The sequence below is a fragment of the Heptranchias perlo genome, chromosome 33 (genome assembly GCF_035084215.1).
Source record: "Heptranchias perlo isolate sHepPer1 chromosome 33, sHepPer1.hap1, whole genome shotgun sequence".
Taxonomy (NCBI): domain Eukaryota; kingdom Metazoa; phylum Chordata; class Chondrichthyes; order Hexanchiformes; family Hexanchidae; genus Heptranchias; species Heptranchias perlo.
The window spans coordinates 9,251,437-9,270,431 of NC_090357.1; the positions used below are offsets into that span (position 1 = coordinate 9,251,437).

The 18,995-nt window shown below is 44.6% G+C and overlaps 1 protein-coding gene across 2 annotated transcripts in view; it reads left to right on the forward strand.

Moving 5' to 3' along the window:
- Positions 1-18,226, forward strand: part of LOC137301464 (serine/threonine-protein kinase SIK2-like) — a 116,616-nt gene extending 98,390 nt beyond the window's left edge. Inside the window, exons 10-15 of one of the 2 annotated variants that reach the window (XM_067970969.1) lie at positions 4,143-4,371; positions 6,004-6,288; positions 8,114-8,274; positions 9,513-9,626; positions 12,537-12,628; positions 12,915-18,226. In XM_067970969.1, the coding sequence (XP_067827070.1) occupies positions 4,143-4,371; positions 6,004-6,288; positions 8,114-8,274; positions 9,513-9,626; positions 12,537-12,628; positions 12,915-13,488 (1,455 nt within the window). In that variant the 3' untranslated portion in view covers positions 13,489-18,226. The remainder of the gene's footprint in view (positions 1-4,142; positions 4,372-6,003; positions 6,289-8,113; positions 8,275-9,512; positions 9,627-12,536; positions 12,629-12,914) is intronic. The other variant, XM_067970970.1, reaches the window with a different exon arrangement.
- The last annotated feature ends 769 nt before the right edge of the window (positions 18,227-18,995 follow it).

Consider the following 18,995-nt stretch of genomic DNA (forward strand, 5'->3'; position numbering starts at 1 on the left):
TAATGTTAATTCTGTTCCCAGGTACATCTGAAGGCAGAATCTGCAATTATCACCCCAGTATTCAGTGCCTGAACAAAAGTATTTTTAAAAGCAAGGCAGGAAGAAAACCCATTCAACTAATCATAGCCCTTAATTGATTTTAAAGAGTCTTGAAGTTGAGATTCCCTGTCATTAGGTCAGGTAGCCGGCTGCATGCAACCTTCAAATCTGAGTCAATTCAGATTTGTGCTCTGAATAGTGCAGATATAATTAGCTGTTACTTTTTAAAGGCTGTAGTGCTAAATATTACCTTAGACGAGACAAGACATGACTCACGATGTGTTGGAACGCCGCGAGGTGAAGATTAAGGTAGTTTTTCACACTCGAGGATTCTGCTGCACCCTGGAGACAATAGAAGCGAGTTTCCCAATCCGTGTGTGTTCACTTCCAATGGGAATTCATTCAAGTGGTGGGTGTGGGCGTTGAGGAAAGGATAGGGTCTGCACCCTGTCTGCATTTGAATCTAATTACAGGATTCATTTCCCTGTGTACATATTTGAGTGCAGCACAATTGTGGCATTGTTGAGAATTAATCATGCTTCCTTTTGTATCCATTATTACACTTGCTCTCGTGCCAAAGTAAGCCCAGTTTGTATATTCTCGTAACCAGACTCTGATGAGTAGAGCCAATACTGAGAGTAGATTGGAGGAGATGGCTCCTGTTGAAGAACCAGCACCAGCAGAGACATGATGGGCCAAATGGCCTCCTCCTGCACTGCCCTTTCTGTGATTCTATGAGTAATGAATGAAGGAACAGGCCAGCTTCCATAGCGGGACACAGTCATCATTTTAAACCTATTAACTTTTTAAAAGCAATGTTGCCACAAACTTTAGACATTTATAAACTTAATTTGATGATGACAAATGGAGGCGATCTAGGATCAGCGTGTCTGTCATTAACAGCGGACTTTGGCATTTGAACTAGATTCTTCCTGTGTTACCAAGTGATGTAGAGGTCTGTTTAACAAGCGGGGGTTTAGGATGGGCAGAGTTTAAAACCGTATACTGTTCTCAAAATTCAGGTTAGTGGTGCAGTGCCTTACCTAATGAATTAACTCACATATAGGTCGGGCTTTCAAAAGCAAAAGAACACAGCTTAATTTGGGAATGTGGCCCATATCCAAATGAATTTCTTTTCTGGGGGAGGGTTTGTGCTTTGGGTGCGAATCATAAGAAAAATTCCGCACTTTCGGTGTGGCGCCACGCTCGAGGGGAATGTGGTTGGAGAATAGTTACTGCAATATTGTAGCTCTATCTCTGACCATAAGAGATAGGAGCAGGAATAGGCCATTCGGCCCCTCGAGCCTGCTCCACCATTTAATGAGATCATGGCTGATCTGATTTTTACCTCAACTCCACTTTCCTGCCTTTTCCCCATATCCTTTGACTCCCTTGCTGATCAAAAATGTTTCTAACTCAGCCTTGAATGTATTCAATGACTCAGCCTCCACAGCTTTTTGGGGTAAAGAGTTCCAAAGTTTCACGACCCTCTGGGAGAAGAAATTCCTCCTCATTTCCATCTTAAACGGACGACCCCTAATTCTGACATGCACTCTCTTTGCACCTAACTGAGTCCAGTTGTCAAAACGCATTGAACAATAAAATAACTCTCACAATAAAATAACTCTCACACTTGGCAGTATTTGTGAATAAGGCACGTGGGCGTTTTATTGATGAAAATGTGGAAAAATGTAAAGGGCAATAACATGGCAGTTTTACACAGTAGAAGGTCCAGACTGTTAGAAGAATTTATAAGAAAGGAAGAAATTATATAAATTTACAAAACACCCTGGAGATCGGTCTAGGGAAGACCATGGATTAGTTGACAGGTTATGTAATGTAAATAGAATATGAGTATGCCGGATTAACTCCTGATCTCTGACACTTAATATTAGATTGGGGGCTGGAACTCCCAGATGAAGTGAGAATGCCTGGTTTAGTGCAGGATTGGGAAAGTGACCTGTGAAGAAAGGAACCTTTCCTGACTGACCTTGTGTAGTGTTTCCTCCTCCTCCTCCCTATCTCAGCCGCTGAAGTGGGGACTGGCTGAAGAAATTTGGAAGCAAAAACATTTTTCCCTCACCTTCCTTTAGCTGATGTCCCACTCAGTGACGAAGGTGGGTGAGAGAAGACATCTGCTACGTGGGAGTGGTCAGGGCCAGTGGTGCCCCTTAGTTTAAGGCACCTCTACATTTGGCGCACCTGCAGTTCAGATGGCGGCAGAACCATAGACCCACATTTTCTTGAGTTAATGGCCTCGATTTTAACCCCCTTCCCCCACGGGCGGGAGAGGGTTGGGATCGGGCAACCTGCCCCTATAAATTTGAAGTGCAGAAATCAGGTCATGGATGAGGCTCCCGCAAAAGGCAGGCGGGGGCCTAATTAACATACCAAAGTCGTGGCCTGTTAACATTGGCCCCACGACTTAAATTTAATAGCAAGAGAGGGGGAGGCCCAAGCATTGGAATTCCCGGCAGCTGATCCGAGGTGGGAGCTGCCGCTTCCCCAAGGTAAGTGGCTGTTTTAGCACTCGTGTGTCAGGAGGAGCGGGAGTGCTCCCCCCAGACCCCTCAAGGAAGCCTCTTGGTCTTCCCCTGCCCCAATCTCCAGCCCCCCCACAATCGCCACCTGGAGCTGATGCTCCTTTCCCAGTGCCAGGGACCGTACCCCAGGGTCCCGAGAGGGCAGACGGGGCCTCGGTTTAACGTCTCATCCGAAAGACGGCACCTCCGACAGTGCAGCACACCCTCAGTACTGCACAGAAGTGTCGGCCTAGATTTTTGTGCTCAAGTCTCTGGAGTAGGACTTGAACCTACAACCTCCTGACTCAAGGTCAGGAGTGCTGCCACTAATTCATGGCTGAAATTATTATAAGTAATACCAAGACCAAATTTGACCTCCCTCAACATCTGCACAAGTGTATTCCAGAAGCAATCGTTGGATTGCAGTCTGGAGGCGCAATCCTGGCTGATTTGTTGCCCCTCTAGCCCTGGGCTAATGAGGCCAATTGTAGGCTGCCTACTGCTACACCAGCTGAGTTCCACTAAGTCAGTACAGATCAGGGATCGAGTTGTACATTTGATCTGTTTGAAAACCTGTCCAGCAAAAAAAGTGGCACCTTCCTAACAATTTCCACCCTAACTTCTGACAATAATAAAATTCCTGTTTCCGATTTCATGGAGCCTCTTGCAGAGGGGACCTCCGTCCTCTGAAATGCACACTTCAGAAAGGGAATCATCTGGAAGCTGTTAAGAGTTTTGACAAGCGTTTTGAAGTTAGGCTGCATCACAAGGAATTAACCAACAGAAGTTACTTCAAATGTCATCATATGAGGATGTCTCTGGGCCTGGAAATGGGAGGGAGAGAGAGAGAGAGAGAGCGCACACGTGTCAAAGAACAAGAATCTGCACAATGTCATAAATTGTGAACAACCTAAGTTGCTTCTTGGGAGGAAGTGTCTCAGACTCACCACTCACTGCTAAACTGAGACATCAAAATGGAGGAAACGCCCTTGGTATTTCTAGAATCTTCCGATTGAGCACATTAGTGCCAGAATATTTCCCTGTTCATTCTGAAAATGTCTGAACATTATGTCTATGAACATTCGGAATTTTACAATGACTCATTCTTACCCCCCCGCCCCAACTTTCATTACTTTTCATTCCTGCGTTCTTCCTTGTACAGGATTGTGTTTCTCCATATTTCTCCTTTACATATTTACTAACCTGTTGCAACTGCGGGTTGTTTCTGTAGTTTCTTGATGTGTTTCTACTTGCGGGTGCAATAGGAGAAGAGCCAAGGTTTGAGGGGAATGACTGGCACATGTGGATCCTGAACTGAGAACATTCTGCGATGCAACATAATGTATCGGCAGGTTATTTAAAAGTGAAAGTTGCACACATAAGAGTAGAATTCCCTACTGGCAATAAAGTTGGGGGGTGGGGGGAATAGTTAGTGCGTTTGTTTGGCATTCATTTGCCACTCTTGCAAAGGTGCTATTAACCCGTGATTAAAGCCTCCATTAAAACAGCAGACAGGGCAATGTCTAAGTGCTATCAGAAGATGTTGGGTACAATGACTAATCCTTTGACCAAATTTCACAGGTAAATGGTTGTCTCCTGGATCCTCTACCTCCTGTAATAGCAAGGAAGGGATGCCCCTCTTCTCCTAGCAACATGATGGAGACCTCCATTGATGAGGGGATAGAGACTGAGGATGACTGTGAAGAGGACCCTGCCCAAGTGTACGCATCGTTTCAGGCAATGCGTTGTGGCCAGAGGCGGCACACTCTCACTGAAGTGACCAACCAGCCAATGGTGATGCCAAGCACAGGTAGGAAGGGCTTTTTTTTCCCCCCAGTTTTATCCCATCGTCTGCTTAAGGGGTTCACTCTGTCTGGGGTACAGTTCCAAGAATGGCTAAATCCCTCCAGTATTTTGCCTATTCTACAAGTGTGAGCCTAGAGAGTGAATGTTAGCAGGCTATTCCACCATGAAGAGCAACACAGTCGAGCCCAATCCTGTTTGACTTGACACCCATGCCATGACACTGATCAAGGATGGGAACCTTGGTCGAATTTTGTTTTGCCCTCACCCTAGTTCAGGGACACTGTCAAACTGGAGCACCCCTACTGACTCAGATTTAAGGTAATTGGCAAAGGAACCAGAGGGGAGGTGAGACATCCTTTTAATGCAGTGACTTGTTATGATCCGGAATGCAGTGCCTGAAAGGGGGGAGGAAGCAGATTCAATGGTAACTTTCCAAAGGGAATTGGATATATGCTTGAAAAGGAAAAATTTGCAGGGCTATGGGGAAAGAGCAGGGGACTGGAACTAATTGGCTAGTTCTTCCAAATAGCCGGACTGGCACGATGGGCTAAATGGCCTCCTTCTGTGCTGTATAATTCTATTCCATTCCAGACTCTCCCAGCTGCGATAAGCACAGATCTGGGATCAAGTATGGAACCTTCCTGGTCTATTTGTTTCATTTCTCCCATTTAATTTTTTATTGATACAGAGACTAGGATTTAACACCAGGAGCAATGCAGTTGACCAGTTGGACAATAGCTCCATCAGATCACCATTGCGTCTTAACCCAGAGACAACAAGAGCACCCCCTATTTCCCCCAATGTGAATATTTCCTTTTCCATTCTTGAGGCCTCCCTGATTGAGAGTGAGGCCTGCGTATGCCAATCGGTCAGCCTTAGCAGCCACCTGTCGCCCTACACCCTTACCCCAGTAGATCTGCACCATTGGATCCCAGAAATGCAGCAGCAATTCCTCATAGGCAGTGTTGCTAAGGAATTCATGACAGTAAATGTGTTGGGTGACTTATTCCCATCATTAACATTTCAGCGGGCATATCCAACAGGATAATGGCAGGGGAGGCATTTCCCACAGTTGCCCAGGGGAACAGATAGGGTGGATAGAGAGAAACTATTTCCGCTGGTTGGGGATTCTAGGAGTAGGGGGCACAGTCTAAAAATTAGAGCCAGACCTTTCAGGAGCGAGGTTAGAAAACATTTCTACACACAAAGGGTGGTAGAAGTTTGGAACTCTCTTCCGCAAATGGCAATTGATACTAGCTCAATTGCTAAATTTAAATCTGAGATAGATAGCTTTTTGGCAACCAAAGGTATTAAGGGATATGGGCCAAAGGCAGGTATATGGAGTTAGATCACAGATCAGCCATGATCTTATCAAATGGCGGAGCAGGCACGAGGGGCTGAATGGCCTACTCCTGTTCCTATGTTCCTAACTGCAGAAAACAGGCGGTAAGTGCTCGGAAAATCTGGGCCTTACTGTTCAGTGAAATTAAGAGCTGTTTTGCACTGTTATTCTTCAATTATGCATTTATATGAACCTTTGGATGAGCCAACAGAGAATGGGGCTGCACCGTTGACTGGATTTGATTGGTCTGATGCTCTTTTCTTGTACGAACCACTATATTTTGCCCCAATACAGGGAAGCTGTTCACTGTAGGAAACAACCCATCCTTAGGAAGCGTCGATTCAGAATACGACATGGGATTGATGCACGGTGAGCTCCGTATTCTAGAGGACACACCCTCCTTGAAGGAGGTTGTACTCGCCAACCAACCTATGGCACGAATGACCCCACCGCTGATTGGCATCAGGCCACCCAACCCGGCGATGGAGGCGCTGACGTCGCAAAAACGCGAGGTGCACAACCGGTCGCCAGTCAGCTTCCGGGAAGGTCGCAGAGCCTCTGATACATCTTTGACACAAGGTGACTCCCTACCATGCTTCTGTTATCTTCTGAATATGTGTGTGAGTGTTGTAACAATAATGCGTGAATACACAACTGCACCATAAAGCTCCCTCGCGCGATATCGTGGTGATAGACTGACCCATTGAGCCTCACTCATTTGCAGTGAGAAGAGACTCCTAAATATCAGCACAGACAAAGGAGCATCCAGCCCATATTGCTTATCCTGCCATAGAAACTGCATCTAACTGCCGCCCGAATGATCCTAGAGCCTCCCACTACCCTCCCCGAAAGACCATTGCTGGTTTCGATCACTGTGTGCGAGTCATGGTTTAGCTTGAAATAGTGCTCAGGATTAATCTTTTTTTTGTATTCCACCTAGTTTCTTCGAATGCAGTCCCCACCACTTACACCGTGTGCACTTACCACGGCCTGTATCGAGCATGTTTCCCTGTGCAAATTACAGGCGTGTCTGTTTAAATTGGTTTTGAATCTGCTTCCCTATTTTTGATCCTATACAGAAGCAGGGAAGAGATGAAGAATCTGCACAAGGTATTGGAGTTGGAGTGGTTTGCAGGTTAAGATACCCCGTTATATGGCCACGGAAAAGGTGCAAAGTGGATTCACTCGGATAATACAAAGAACGAAGGGACCAGACTTGAAAAACTAGGCCTATGTTGAATGTTGTAAACAATTTTACAACACCAAGTTATAGTCCAACAATTTTATTTGAAATTCACAAGCTTTCGGAGGCTTCCTCCTTCCTCAGGTGAATGTTGTGGAAACATTCACCTGAGGAAGGAGGAAGCCTCCGAAAGCTTGTGAATTTCAAATAAAATTGTTGGACTATAACTTGGTGTTGTAAAATTGTTTACAATTGTCAACCCCAGTCCATCACCGGCATCTCCACATCATGTTGAATGGAGCAGAGAAGGTTCAGGAGAGATGTGATAGAAGTGTACAAAATTGGGGAAGGGTTTGACAGGGTAAATAGTGAAAGGTTATTTCCACTGGTCAGTGAATCAATAGTGAGGGGGCATAAATTAGTACCGGAAGCAGAAAGGGGGCTGCTGGAAGAAATTTTTGCCCACAAAAGGTTACTAGGATACGGCATACATTACCACAAGCCAAGTCGATCGCAAGTTACCACAAGCCAAGTCGATCGCAACATTCACTCGATAAACACTTGAATAAAAATATTAAAGGGTACAGGAAAAATTAACTAGAGTAGACAGTATGGAGCTGGTACCAGCGCAGTCACTATGGGCCGCCTTCTGTGCTTAAATGTGTACGATTGCTCACTCCTCGTTCCCCAGTGATAACTCTAGCACAGGTACTGTCAGCAATACAATTTGTATGTGATCGTATCTCTGGTTTAAAAACAATGATAGCTTGTTGAATGGTAAAATTATTTCTTTCATACAGATTCTATTGTATTATCTTCTTCTTCTCTTCATGAGGCAACCCATCTCTTCACCTGTTTTTTACGCTCAACGGATTACGCTCTTGGCTGTTTCTGTAACAAAGACCCCTTTTTATGTGGACAGGTCATGGGGTGAAGCCTCACTGTAGTACATGAAACTAGGTTGACACTCCCTCCTTCTGGGGCAAAGTGCCCGGCCTGTACTTGGTGATTCCTCACAGATTCTGAACAACCACAGAAGAGAGGGAACCTTGGGGACAAGATAAAAGATTCCTCGTTAAATGGTGTAGCCATTTTCCTTTTTAGAATTTGAAGAGAACTTCCATTGTACCTTCTACATCTTGCTATCCCCCTCTCGGCATATTTTTTAGATGTGAGTAACCTGTGTAGAGGACTCCAATTGTCTTCCATTTCTTCGATTAGGTATCGTAGCCTTCCGCCAGCATCTTCAGAATCTAGCCAGAACCAAAGGAATTCTGGAGCTCAACAAGGTACAGATGTTGTATGAACAGATGGGCTCTGATGAGGACCCTGATGCATTACTAGCACCGCATGTACAAGGCTTCCTCACCAACCACCATCAGGTAAACTTTTCTACCTGTGTATTATGGCTATTAAAGGACACAGCATAAGGAGATGTGGGATTTGATATGTTTCCAATGACTGGGCTGGCCTAAATAACTCATGAGCGGCCACGAGTGGGATATGGTCCAATCCCATAAGGCCATAAGAGATAGGAGCAGGAGTAGGCCATTCGGCCCCTCCAGCCTGCTCCGCCATTTAATGAGATCATGGCTGATCTGATTTTTACCTCAACTCCACTTTCCCGTCTTTTCCCCATATCCTTTGACTCCCTTGCTGATCAAAAATTTGTCTAACTCAGCCTTGAATGTATTCAATGACTCAGCCTCCACAGCTTTTTGGGGTAAAGAATTCCAAAGATTCACGACCCTCTGGGAGAAGAAATTCCTCCTCATTTCCGTCTTAAACGGGCGACCCCTTGTTCTGAGACTATGCCCCCTAGTTTTAGATTCCCCCATGAGGGGCAACATCCTCTCAGCATCTACCCTATCGAGTCCCCTCAGAATCTTTTATGTTTCAATAAGATAATCCCACGACTCCTCCTCATGGTGTGTTTATAGCAGTTACTTAATTAATAAAAGGTCTGATAAAGATTTCAAGCAGGAACAAACCCAATAGGGAAATGATTCCAGTCCCATCACTGTGGAACATTCTCATGGTGTTGCCTGCTCTCACTTGTGCGGGCTTCTCCCCAAAACAGGGAAGAGATACTTCATAGAGAGGTCATCACATGTGGTACAATTGTTAGTTTCTCCGCATGGCCTTCTAGAAAAGTGAGCAGGGGGGTTTTGAATTATTTAGGTGTAGTGACCTCCTGTGCTTTACCCCCCACTCCCCTTGCTCCACTTTCTATGGCAGAGCTTTCAGCCATACTGACCAGAACTCTCCACCGAACCCTGTGCACCTCTACCTCTCTCCCTGCCTTTAAAAGCCTTCTCCATACCCATGTCTTCGACTAGGCATTTGATCTCCTCTCACAAACCTCACATGAAGTCCTTGGGCATCCACTTTCTCCTCTGTGAAGTGCACTGAGACCTTTCTTCTATGTCACAGAAACTTTGTGAGTTGTTGTTGTTGTTGTTGTTGTTGTCAGCCTAGACACCACGTGTCCATTAAACCATCATCTTATACTTTTGATTGAAGTAATCTCATCCATGCAATGGAATAACTGCAAATTAAATGGTGCATTATTAACCAGATTGTGAAAAAAAAATTAATGTCAGTACTGTGTCTTTTTTAGAACGAAGCTTCTCAGCAGCAAGAAAATGTAGCATTATTCCCTAACGGAGTCCATCCACACTTGCTCTCGCGACGACAGAGCCTAGAAACACATTATTTGCAGCACCGATTGCCGGTACAGAATTTTATCTCTAGAATTTTAATTACAAGGCAACCCATTTTTTATTTAGAAAAAGCAAAATCTGGTAAAAGATTATTTTTGCCCCTCGGTGGAATAAACGTTTTTGGATGCATTTTCTTTTTAGAAACAAGTAATAGTCAGTGAATCTTTTGAAGGTGGTGGCCGTTACTTCTCAATGCTACATTCCAAACGTGATACCTTGGAGCTGTGCCAAAAGTCCATTCAATTTTGATCATGCATTAGAATTCTGTGAAGCAATATGTGTCTGTCAGCAACTCTCAAACACTATAATGAGCTGTCCCCCAAAATGCTGGGATATTGTTTCATGCCTGTGATTCCTCACACAAGCAGATTCCAATCTCTAATGGGCTTGTTCTTCAAGGTTCGTTGCAGTCTCACCTTTTTAAGGCACATCTCCCCCAGTAAGTGTGACTCGCTGATCCAAATCTGGGTGTTGGGACTGCCTACACGACGTCTCCACACAGGGAGGGGGGAGGAGCCACAGGGACGAGGCACCCATCCCCCCGCCTCCTGAAACTAAAGCAAACTGGGACAATCCCACAAACACGTTTAACATTCAGTTTGATCAGAATTGGCAGGGGCATTAGAGCAGGCAGTGACCCTGCCCGACCTTTGGGTCAACAGGATAATCGTGGAAGACAGACATTAAAGGGCCAGTTTTACCTTGGTTGGGGGGGAACTGAGTCGTGGGGACAGGGGGGACGGATTTGTTGGTGGGGGGGAGGGTGGACTGGGGAGACTGAGTCGTGGAGGGGGGAGGGAGGAACGGAGTCGTGGGGGTGGGGGACTGAGGTGGATGGCAAGCGGTCTGGCCCTCCACAGCCTGAGGCCCCATCAGTCTCCTGCCCGAACCCGGTTGGAAGCGGCGACTGACCGGGCAGCAGGGTATCACCACCGGGGACCCAAAAGACCCAACGGGGATTTCCCCTCTCAGGCCTCCGGTTAAAATTGCAGTCGGGGCCCCTATGACATCATCGGAGCTCCATTTGCATATTTAAAGGAGGACTGTGCTGTATTCCTGTTTCCTGTTCAGAAGAGCAGATTAAGATCGCAACCCACAGGAAGGCAGCGGGATCGGTGCAGGTAAGTCGCTTGGACCGTTTCAGCTGCCCACCTGCTTTGTTTGTGCCAGGCGGGCAGAGTTAAATAGGGCTCTTAAATGTTAAAAAAAAATTGAACACAAGGTGGATGCTGAGGTCAATATAAAATGATCTCTGTTCGAAATTCACAGAAACAGTCTTATAATCCACTGCAATAACAGCCGACAAGCCTTAAATTTGTGCTTCTGTGTATCCAGCATTGCAATTCACAAAGTGATATGACGTAGGAGCAACAGCTGGGGCCTGGGACAATGGCTGTTTGTCAGCCTTTGAGCATTCCTGAGCAATAATAAACCTTTTTAACTTTCAAACCTTTTTTGTTCGTTAGGCTTCATTCCATTCTCACTTTTAAAGCACACATCCCCCCAGTGATTGTGTCCTTTTGATCCAAATCTGGGTATTGGGCAAGAAAACTGGGTCTCGGGACTGAAAAGGCTGTGTTTTGTAAGAATGCAGATGTTGGCTCCTGATAACATCAGCACAAGGGAGCCCTGTACATTGCAGATTAAACAGCAAACCACAATCAGAAGCTCATTGTCAGATTGGAGTGAACTGTCCCTCGCTCCCTGCTCTCACCATCCCCCTCCCCTGCCAACCAAACAGAAACAACAAATCGTACTAACCAGAAGCTCATGAGAGGAACTTCTACTGACTCTTTCTCTGAATTAGCTGTGGAAGCACAGCGAGTGTGGGATTACAGTCTACAGTGCATGTTGGCAGAAGTATTAGGGATATTTAATTTGAACCATGTAGAGCAAGGCCCAGAACGTTATAGTGTCGTTTTGCCTATAAACATGGCAAAAAGATCTGTAACCTTTTATATTTAATTTTTTTTTAAATACATTTGAAAAGAGTGACTATAATTTTGATATAGGTAGAAAAATGATGTCTGACTTTTATTTATTGTGCACTTATTCAAAATATTAAGAGTATTCCAGAAATAATCACTCCATTGTGTGTATTTTTGTTAGGTAAGGGTATTAAGGGTTACAGAACCAAGGCGAGTAAATGGAGCTAAGATACAGATCAGCCATGATCGAATTGAATGGTGGAACAGGCTCGAGGGGCTGAATGGCCTACTCCTGTTTCTATGTTCCTTCCTATACTTGAGAGTTTTGAAATAAACTCTGCATATTCAACTTTTTTAAAAATGGTTTAACTCACCATAGGGTGTCGTCTGCCCTTAATTGAGCCCACTGTGTTCTCGGTGTTTCTGAGGCAGGGGTGTGGAAACGTGGCATCTGTTCCTGGAATGCCCAGAAGGTCTCTTGTGAGTTGGAACTTTTAAAAGAAAAACCAAAAAAAAACACGGTCCATCGAGTCTCGTACTGGAATATTCTTTTAATTTAGAACTATCTCTTTGTAAATGTTTGTGACGTGACAGTAGTCTGGAACCTCTGATGATGTAATTTAAAATTCCCATCCCTGTGTTCAAATCCCTCCATGGCCTCGCCCCTCCCTATCTCTAACCTCCGACAACCCTCACCTCTCCAACTCTGGCCTTTTGCGCATCCCCGATTTCCTTCGCCCCACCATTGGCGGCCGTGCCTTCAGTCACCTAGGCCCTAAGCTCTGGAACTCCCTCCCTAAATCTTTCTGCTTCTCCACCTTTCTCTACTTCTTTAAGACGCTCCTTTAAAGTCTACCTCTTTGACCTAAATATCTTCTTATGTGGCTTGGTGTCAGATTTTGTCTGATATCGCTCCAGTGAAGCCCCTTGGGGTGTTTTACTACATTAAAGGCGCCATATAAATGCAAGTTGTTGTCTTGCTTCGTTTTACAGAACCCAAGCTTATTGAATAAAGCACAAAACAGCTGTCCAATGTATTGCAAGGAAACACCCAGAAGTCTTGAGCAGCAACTACAGGAACACAGGTGAGAACCAGTAACATTACAATTCAAAGAAGCATCCCATGCCAAAGCAGGGGGCGGTCCTTGGGGACTGTGTGAAAAGTTCATACTCATCGCCCAAATGTAAAGTGTTTCGTTCAATCATCTTGTTTGGAAAGCTGTGAAAACCTCCTAATGTGCACAGAGTAAAACCAGGGCCCTCAGAGCATGCCATCTGATGAGATTGTTAACGGGCAGCACTGCTAAAACTTGTCTTATGTTTGCCTCATGAACTGTAGCTTAATTCTGAACTTGTAATCTTCCGTTTCAGGTTACAGCAGAAACGTCTGTTTCTTCAGAAACAATCTCAGCTCCAGGCTTATTTCAACCAGATGCAAATTGCAGAAGGTTCGTACTCGCAGCGAACCCAACAGATGCCCATACCTCATCCCGAAGCACAGCAGCAGCAATTCAGCATGGCCCAACCTCTAAGCCCAGTGCTGGAGCCCTCAGAACAGATGCAGTGTGACCCATTCCTCAGCCAGCACTACAAGCTTCAACTATCACTGCAACAAATGGCGCCTGTTCAGCAGCCATCCCAACCTCCACTTCAGTCCCAAGTTCACCTGGAGCAGCAGCAACAAATCTTGCAGTATCCTTACCACCCTTGTGATATAGTAGGAGCCACACCTCCAGAGCCCAGCTACCCAGAACACTGTCCGTATGCTCTCAACCAAACCCCACAGGCTGCCTTGGCTTTGTCTGATAGTCAGACGAGCAGTCTTGCTTCTGACTCACCGACGACCTACAAGAACATAACCATTCCTGAACTGCCGGGACTCTTTGACTGTGAGATGATGGAGACAGTTGATACCCAACACGGAGGCTATGTCCTTGTGAACTGACTTCAGTCATTTTATCTTTTCAGTGTTACTTCACCGAGAAAGAAGGGATGAAGGGAAGAGAAAAAAAAAGGAAGTCAATTTAGTTTGTATATTTCAAGAAAACACTAAAATTGATGACTCGTTTCCCTTCTTAAAGCCTAGCGGGAAAAATAAAAATCAACGACATAGAATAGGCGCAGGCCGGATCTCATAAGTTGATGCAGCTGTCGTGTGGTGCTGTTGGCCCTCGTGCATAGATGCTGAGAAGAATGAAAGGGGCAGGAGAGGCAACTCCAAAGGAGCAAATGCACTTTCCTAAAGATGGTACCAGACAATAAGCACGCAACACTAAATAGGAAGGGGACAGAAGCAGAATAGAGTATATTGTTTCTGACAACGCAGCAATATATCAACAGAAAAACTGGAGTTGAAGAACGTTGAAATTCATGAAAATGGTGTTACCATCCAAATTAAAAGTTTTCATTAGTCCACTGCACACCCACCTCTCGCAATCCCTGGCCGATGCCATCAACTACAACTGACCGGGGAATGTAATGTTTTAAGTTGAGACCCCCCCCCCCGCCTCCACCCAGGGAGAAGAATAATGGATCTTGCTTATCTTTGGACATTGTGAACATCCAGATTGGTGAAAAGAATGCTTTGACACTTGCATTTCACACCAGAGGATGTTGCTAGGTTACATTTAGCACTCGGAAGGACATGATCTGGAAATTTTTTTAAAAACTATAATTTTTTTTAAAAGTGCCTCCTACAGAGGCATTTCATCTGTGCACACCCCTGGTTTCTGGAGGCGGTGATTAATGTGTTAGTGCTCGTTCAGTGTTGGCTTTTCAAGGAATAATTCATTGTAATTTTGAATTTCAGATATGAGTTGCTGGTTGTTTATTAAAAGCCTTGTACACTTTACCTAGGGTTTTAGAAGTTATACGAGAAATAAGCTTTTGAAACAAAAACTGTTGCGTGAAGTGTGATAGTGCTGTGCCTTTTTGCTTCTTTTAATTTAAGAAAAAAAAAACACATTTCTGGAAAACAGTTTGAAAAAAAACAATGCCCCATTTATACTGACAACTTAACCAAAGTCGCTTCAGAGTAAATACTTCTGGTTCCACTATGTGGAGCTCAGGCCAATGTTTTGCTCTGTGTTCCTTTTTAAGTCGATCTATATGTAAAGAGTAAAAAGCAATATTTATTAAATATTTTGAAATGACGATTGTGACGTACATGTACCGTGATGGATGTTTTGTGTACTTGGAATAATTTGACCTTTTCTTTTCCTCATTGTTGAATTATTATACAGTCAGGGATTGAAGGTGAAGCACTGATCTGGGTAGATGGGCCTAAAATGGCAAACAGTAAAAAGGAACTTCTTGATCCCACAGGCCCTCAAAGCTGCCAGTCCATCATTGATAGTTGGTGTTGGATCAGCAGATCAGTACTTCACCATGAACAGTTAACAATGTTGAAATTGTTGTGTAGAAAATTGTACCTCAACATTTCCCCCCCCACCCCCACCCCCGTGTTAAATGCAAGATCTTTGAGCCTGCCTCACCAGGCAGAAGGCTTGGTAAAGCACAATAAACGATGCATAACTCTGGTGTGTATCACATGGCATGTGCTGCGATTGTATTTTGTTTCTGATGTTGCAGCGAGTCAGATGGTCAAGAGCAGCAGCAGTGCCAACTCTGCCAAGTTTCCAACTTCGCCACAAAGCAGGGCCATGGCCAAAAATAAAATGAGTACTTCTGTAAATGTTGTAACACACACCCAAAGGCATTGTCCTGCATTTGCTGCCTCTTTTTTTTTTGTTGCTCTGTTTTTCATGACCCATTTTCACTCGCGCTCACTCACTCCCCCAGGTGAATGAGGGACCGTTTGCCTCTGTGGTGCCCCACGCCAGTGCAGTTCCATCACCAGTGCGGTTCTATGGCAGTGCCCAATGCCATAGTAGTTCTATGGCAGTGCCCACTTCCATGGCAGTGCCCAGCTCCAGTGCAGGTCCATGGTAGTGCTCATCTAAGGGGCAAAATGTACAAAGTATTAATCTTTCCCCCAGTCACATTTCATGTCCAGATGAAACTTGGCACGCACGTTTTATTTAGGCAAGGTTAATTTTAAAACATGTATTTTTCTATCCTCCTTTGGGACTCTCCCTGATGCATGCAAGACATCTACCCTTTCACAACCAGAGGAGTGAACGATGGCTCTTCCAGGGCCTGTAGCAATGCTGCTCTATGGTCAGTATTGTGCGAGAGTGGTGTCGATTGACAATCTTCTCCCTCCTTAAAGGGAGAACTTTTCTTCCGTGCAGTCCCTCCCCAGGATGGCCCAGCTGAGGCTGTGAATTTACATCAGGAAGTTCTAGGTACAAACTAAAGCCAGTTCCCATTCTCCAGCCCCTTGCCACTGCCTGATAAATGGAGGTTTAAATCGTACCTTTAAGATATGTTTAAAAGAAAATTACGGTTCATATAATTTACACTAAGGGCTTCAATTTAACGTGCCTCTTTTGATTTTCACTTTTTTTTAAAAGAAAAACTGAGCCTGGAAATTCTACTAAGCAATATTACTGTACAAATGCTTAACATTAGAATGAGTTTCCTCCATCCACTGTTTTAATACAAATGTTATTTCTGTTAAAATTGAGGCATTTGATATAAACACATTAGTTTCTAGGCTTTATTAAGCCTCCCCCCACCCCAAACCTGATAATTTGAGCTAAGGAAGCTGTGCTGATGTTGTAAGTGAATTATTCTACACTTTTTTTTTGGTGATCATTTTCTCCCCTGTAATGTTACTTGTTACACTACCCTGGTGTTCGTGCACCATTGCCCAGTTTCAGACTGGATACCAGCCCCTGGCCTCACTTCATACATCACTGGAGCCAGGTTTAGGGGGTGTCGAGCTGCACCCTGAGGAATGTGGATGCTTTCTCTTGCCTTCCCTCTCAATGGACACTCATTGCCCTTGAGTGTAAACCTGCAATCTGTCCCATTGTAGCACCAGTTCACTATTCCCTCACTGTTCCATATAAGAGAGAGCCCCATGTTCAAAACTGCGCATACCAGGCTGAGCAGAAGATACACATGCTATGTGTGTGCGTAATCTTTTTTCTGACAATTTCTCCTCAAGGGGCAGAATCCAGTGAGTTCCATTCCACAGGAATTGGCTGGTTCCTCAGACAAGTCACATTCTTCATATACAGGCCCAGGCAATGTGTGTCGGCAGGCTACAGCTGAGCCCAATGCTAATCTCACCCGGTGTCCACACCAACACATTGGATAGCAGGCAAGAGTGAGAACCCAGTCTGATACTCCCCCCCCCCCCCCCCCCCCCCCGCATCCAGAGATCTGGAGGTCAACTGTAGCATTCCAGCTCCTATCCAGACTGATGTGGGGATCGAGGCAGGAATCGTTGGGTCACGTATGGTTTAGTGCTGCAATGGACAATGCCTTTACCCAATTAGGCCGATGGAGGAGCTTGCACGTGATCTTTGTATATTCATTTAAGAAACTATTTACACTAATAAGTGTGAGCTGGCATTGTCTGTGAAACAATGAGAGACTCTGATCTAAATGAGAATGGTGAAACACTATGGGGTGAAATTGGAGCTGGGAGAGGGCGCAAAAAAATGGACGGAATGGCATCGGCCGCCTGTTATAGGCCCTGCCGATACACCGTTCCGCTGACTTCAATAGAACTGAATATCGAGCATGTCGGCAAATGCCAATCCGCCTGTTCTGTGTCCTTGACCGTGTCCAGTTGCACCCCCTTTGCTTGTGTTTAAGCTGCCAAATAACAAAAGGGATGTTGGTGTGAACAGAGCTGCTCTTCAGGACCAGAATGAGCCAGTCCATGAATTCACCCACAAACTAACAATCTAAAGCTACACTTCAGGACCAGAATGAGCCAGACCATGAATTCATCCACAAACTACCATCTTTCTTTGTTTCTCACCTATTAATAATAATGTGACCACACAAACTGGGTGTAATAATCTTTCCCTGTGGTGGCTTTGATTTCATTTTAAACTTCTGTTTTTGTAAAACAAAAAGGTCTTCTGTCCAATTTCTGAATTTGATGTAAAAAAAAGTGTATTTTTACCTTTGTAATCTTTTAATACAATTATATACTTTGAAGAGACTTTGGTGCGATGTATAAGGGGTAAAAGTATACACGGAGATAAGTGCAATATGTGTGGTACATAGGATGCATTCTGTTAAATAGTTGATGCTTCAGAAATGCACTAGTTCTATATGCTGTTGATGTATGTAAAAGCTGCTTTTTTTACAATTTGGTAATTAAACGATAGTGTTTTGTTTCTACAATAAAGAAATGTAATACATCTTACGGACCTTGTGAAGAAAATAATGCGTTATTGTTACAATTAAGAACTGTATTATAATTGTGTGATGCTGCCTTTTTTTTGTCTGTTACTCGAAAGGAGAGAGTCAGAAGTCTTCAGTACCTCAAGAGCAAGTTTTCGTACGATTGTGGAATAATTAGAGTGACATTTTTGAATTATTCGGCATACTTCTGGCCTAGACCACTGGAGAAGATGCTGCTGAGATATGGTAGTTTGATAAGCAATCTTTGTACTGTTAACCAAAGGATAATTTAAATACTTCAAAGGATCTAACTGAATACAGTTCATGTATTGGTCCAAATCCCCAGTTTGATTGAATTGAGAATAAAGGCTGTAGTGTTTTGAGCAATAGCACTGCGTGACTGTTTTATAAAGTGAGGTGGAGTAAATGCTCGTATTTCTTGTCCTGCTTTGAGTTTTCTCTCGTATTTCCTCAACTCTCCTGAAAGCGCTGTGCCGTAACTGGTGCACAGTTCCACAATCACAGGTAGCCATCACCCAAGAGGCCACTCTTCATATTTGAGCCAAGAAAGAGTGTTAAGCTATTCATCATGGAGGGCATCACAGCTGAGCTCACCTGCGTACTTTCCAGCACGGGGTCACTGGATTACCGTCAGGAGTAGGAACCCTGGCTGATCTCTTTTTCTCTTCCTGCCTAACACAACTGTTGGTTGAGCTGATTTAAGGTAATTCAGCACAGACCAGGAATCAAACCTGGGACTTTCTGGTCTGCATAGCTCAGTACCATACTGGGTGGTACCGTTACCAATCAGTCATCAGTGGACTTGCTTGTTCTAGCTTGAAAGAACTAATTCATGCTGGGTGCAACTTAATGGCTGCTGACAGCCCTCTGGCATCTCACTGTTCATCTGTGAGCCTGGACAGTGAGTGTCAGCTGGTTAAAACCACAGAGATGTTAAAACCGAGCCTTAATCCTGCCCTCATACAGCATCCACCTTCCAGTAGGGATTACTGGTGATAGTGATCAAGGGCAGGAGCCCTGGCTGATTTTCTTTTACTGTCTAGCTGGGGAGGAATGGGCACTGAGGCCAATCATAGTTCCTCCATGGCTACCAAGACTGATGAACTTAACATAGATCTGGGACTGAGCCTAGGATCTCCTTGGGCTGAACGGTGCCTTTAC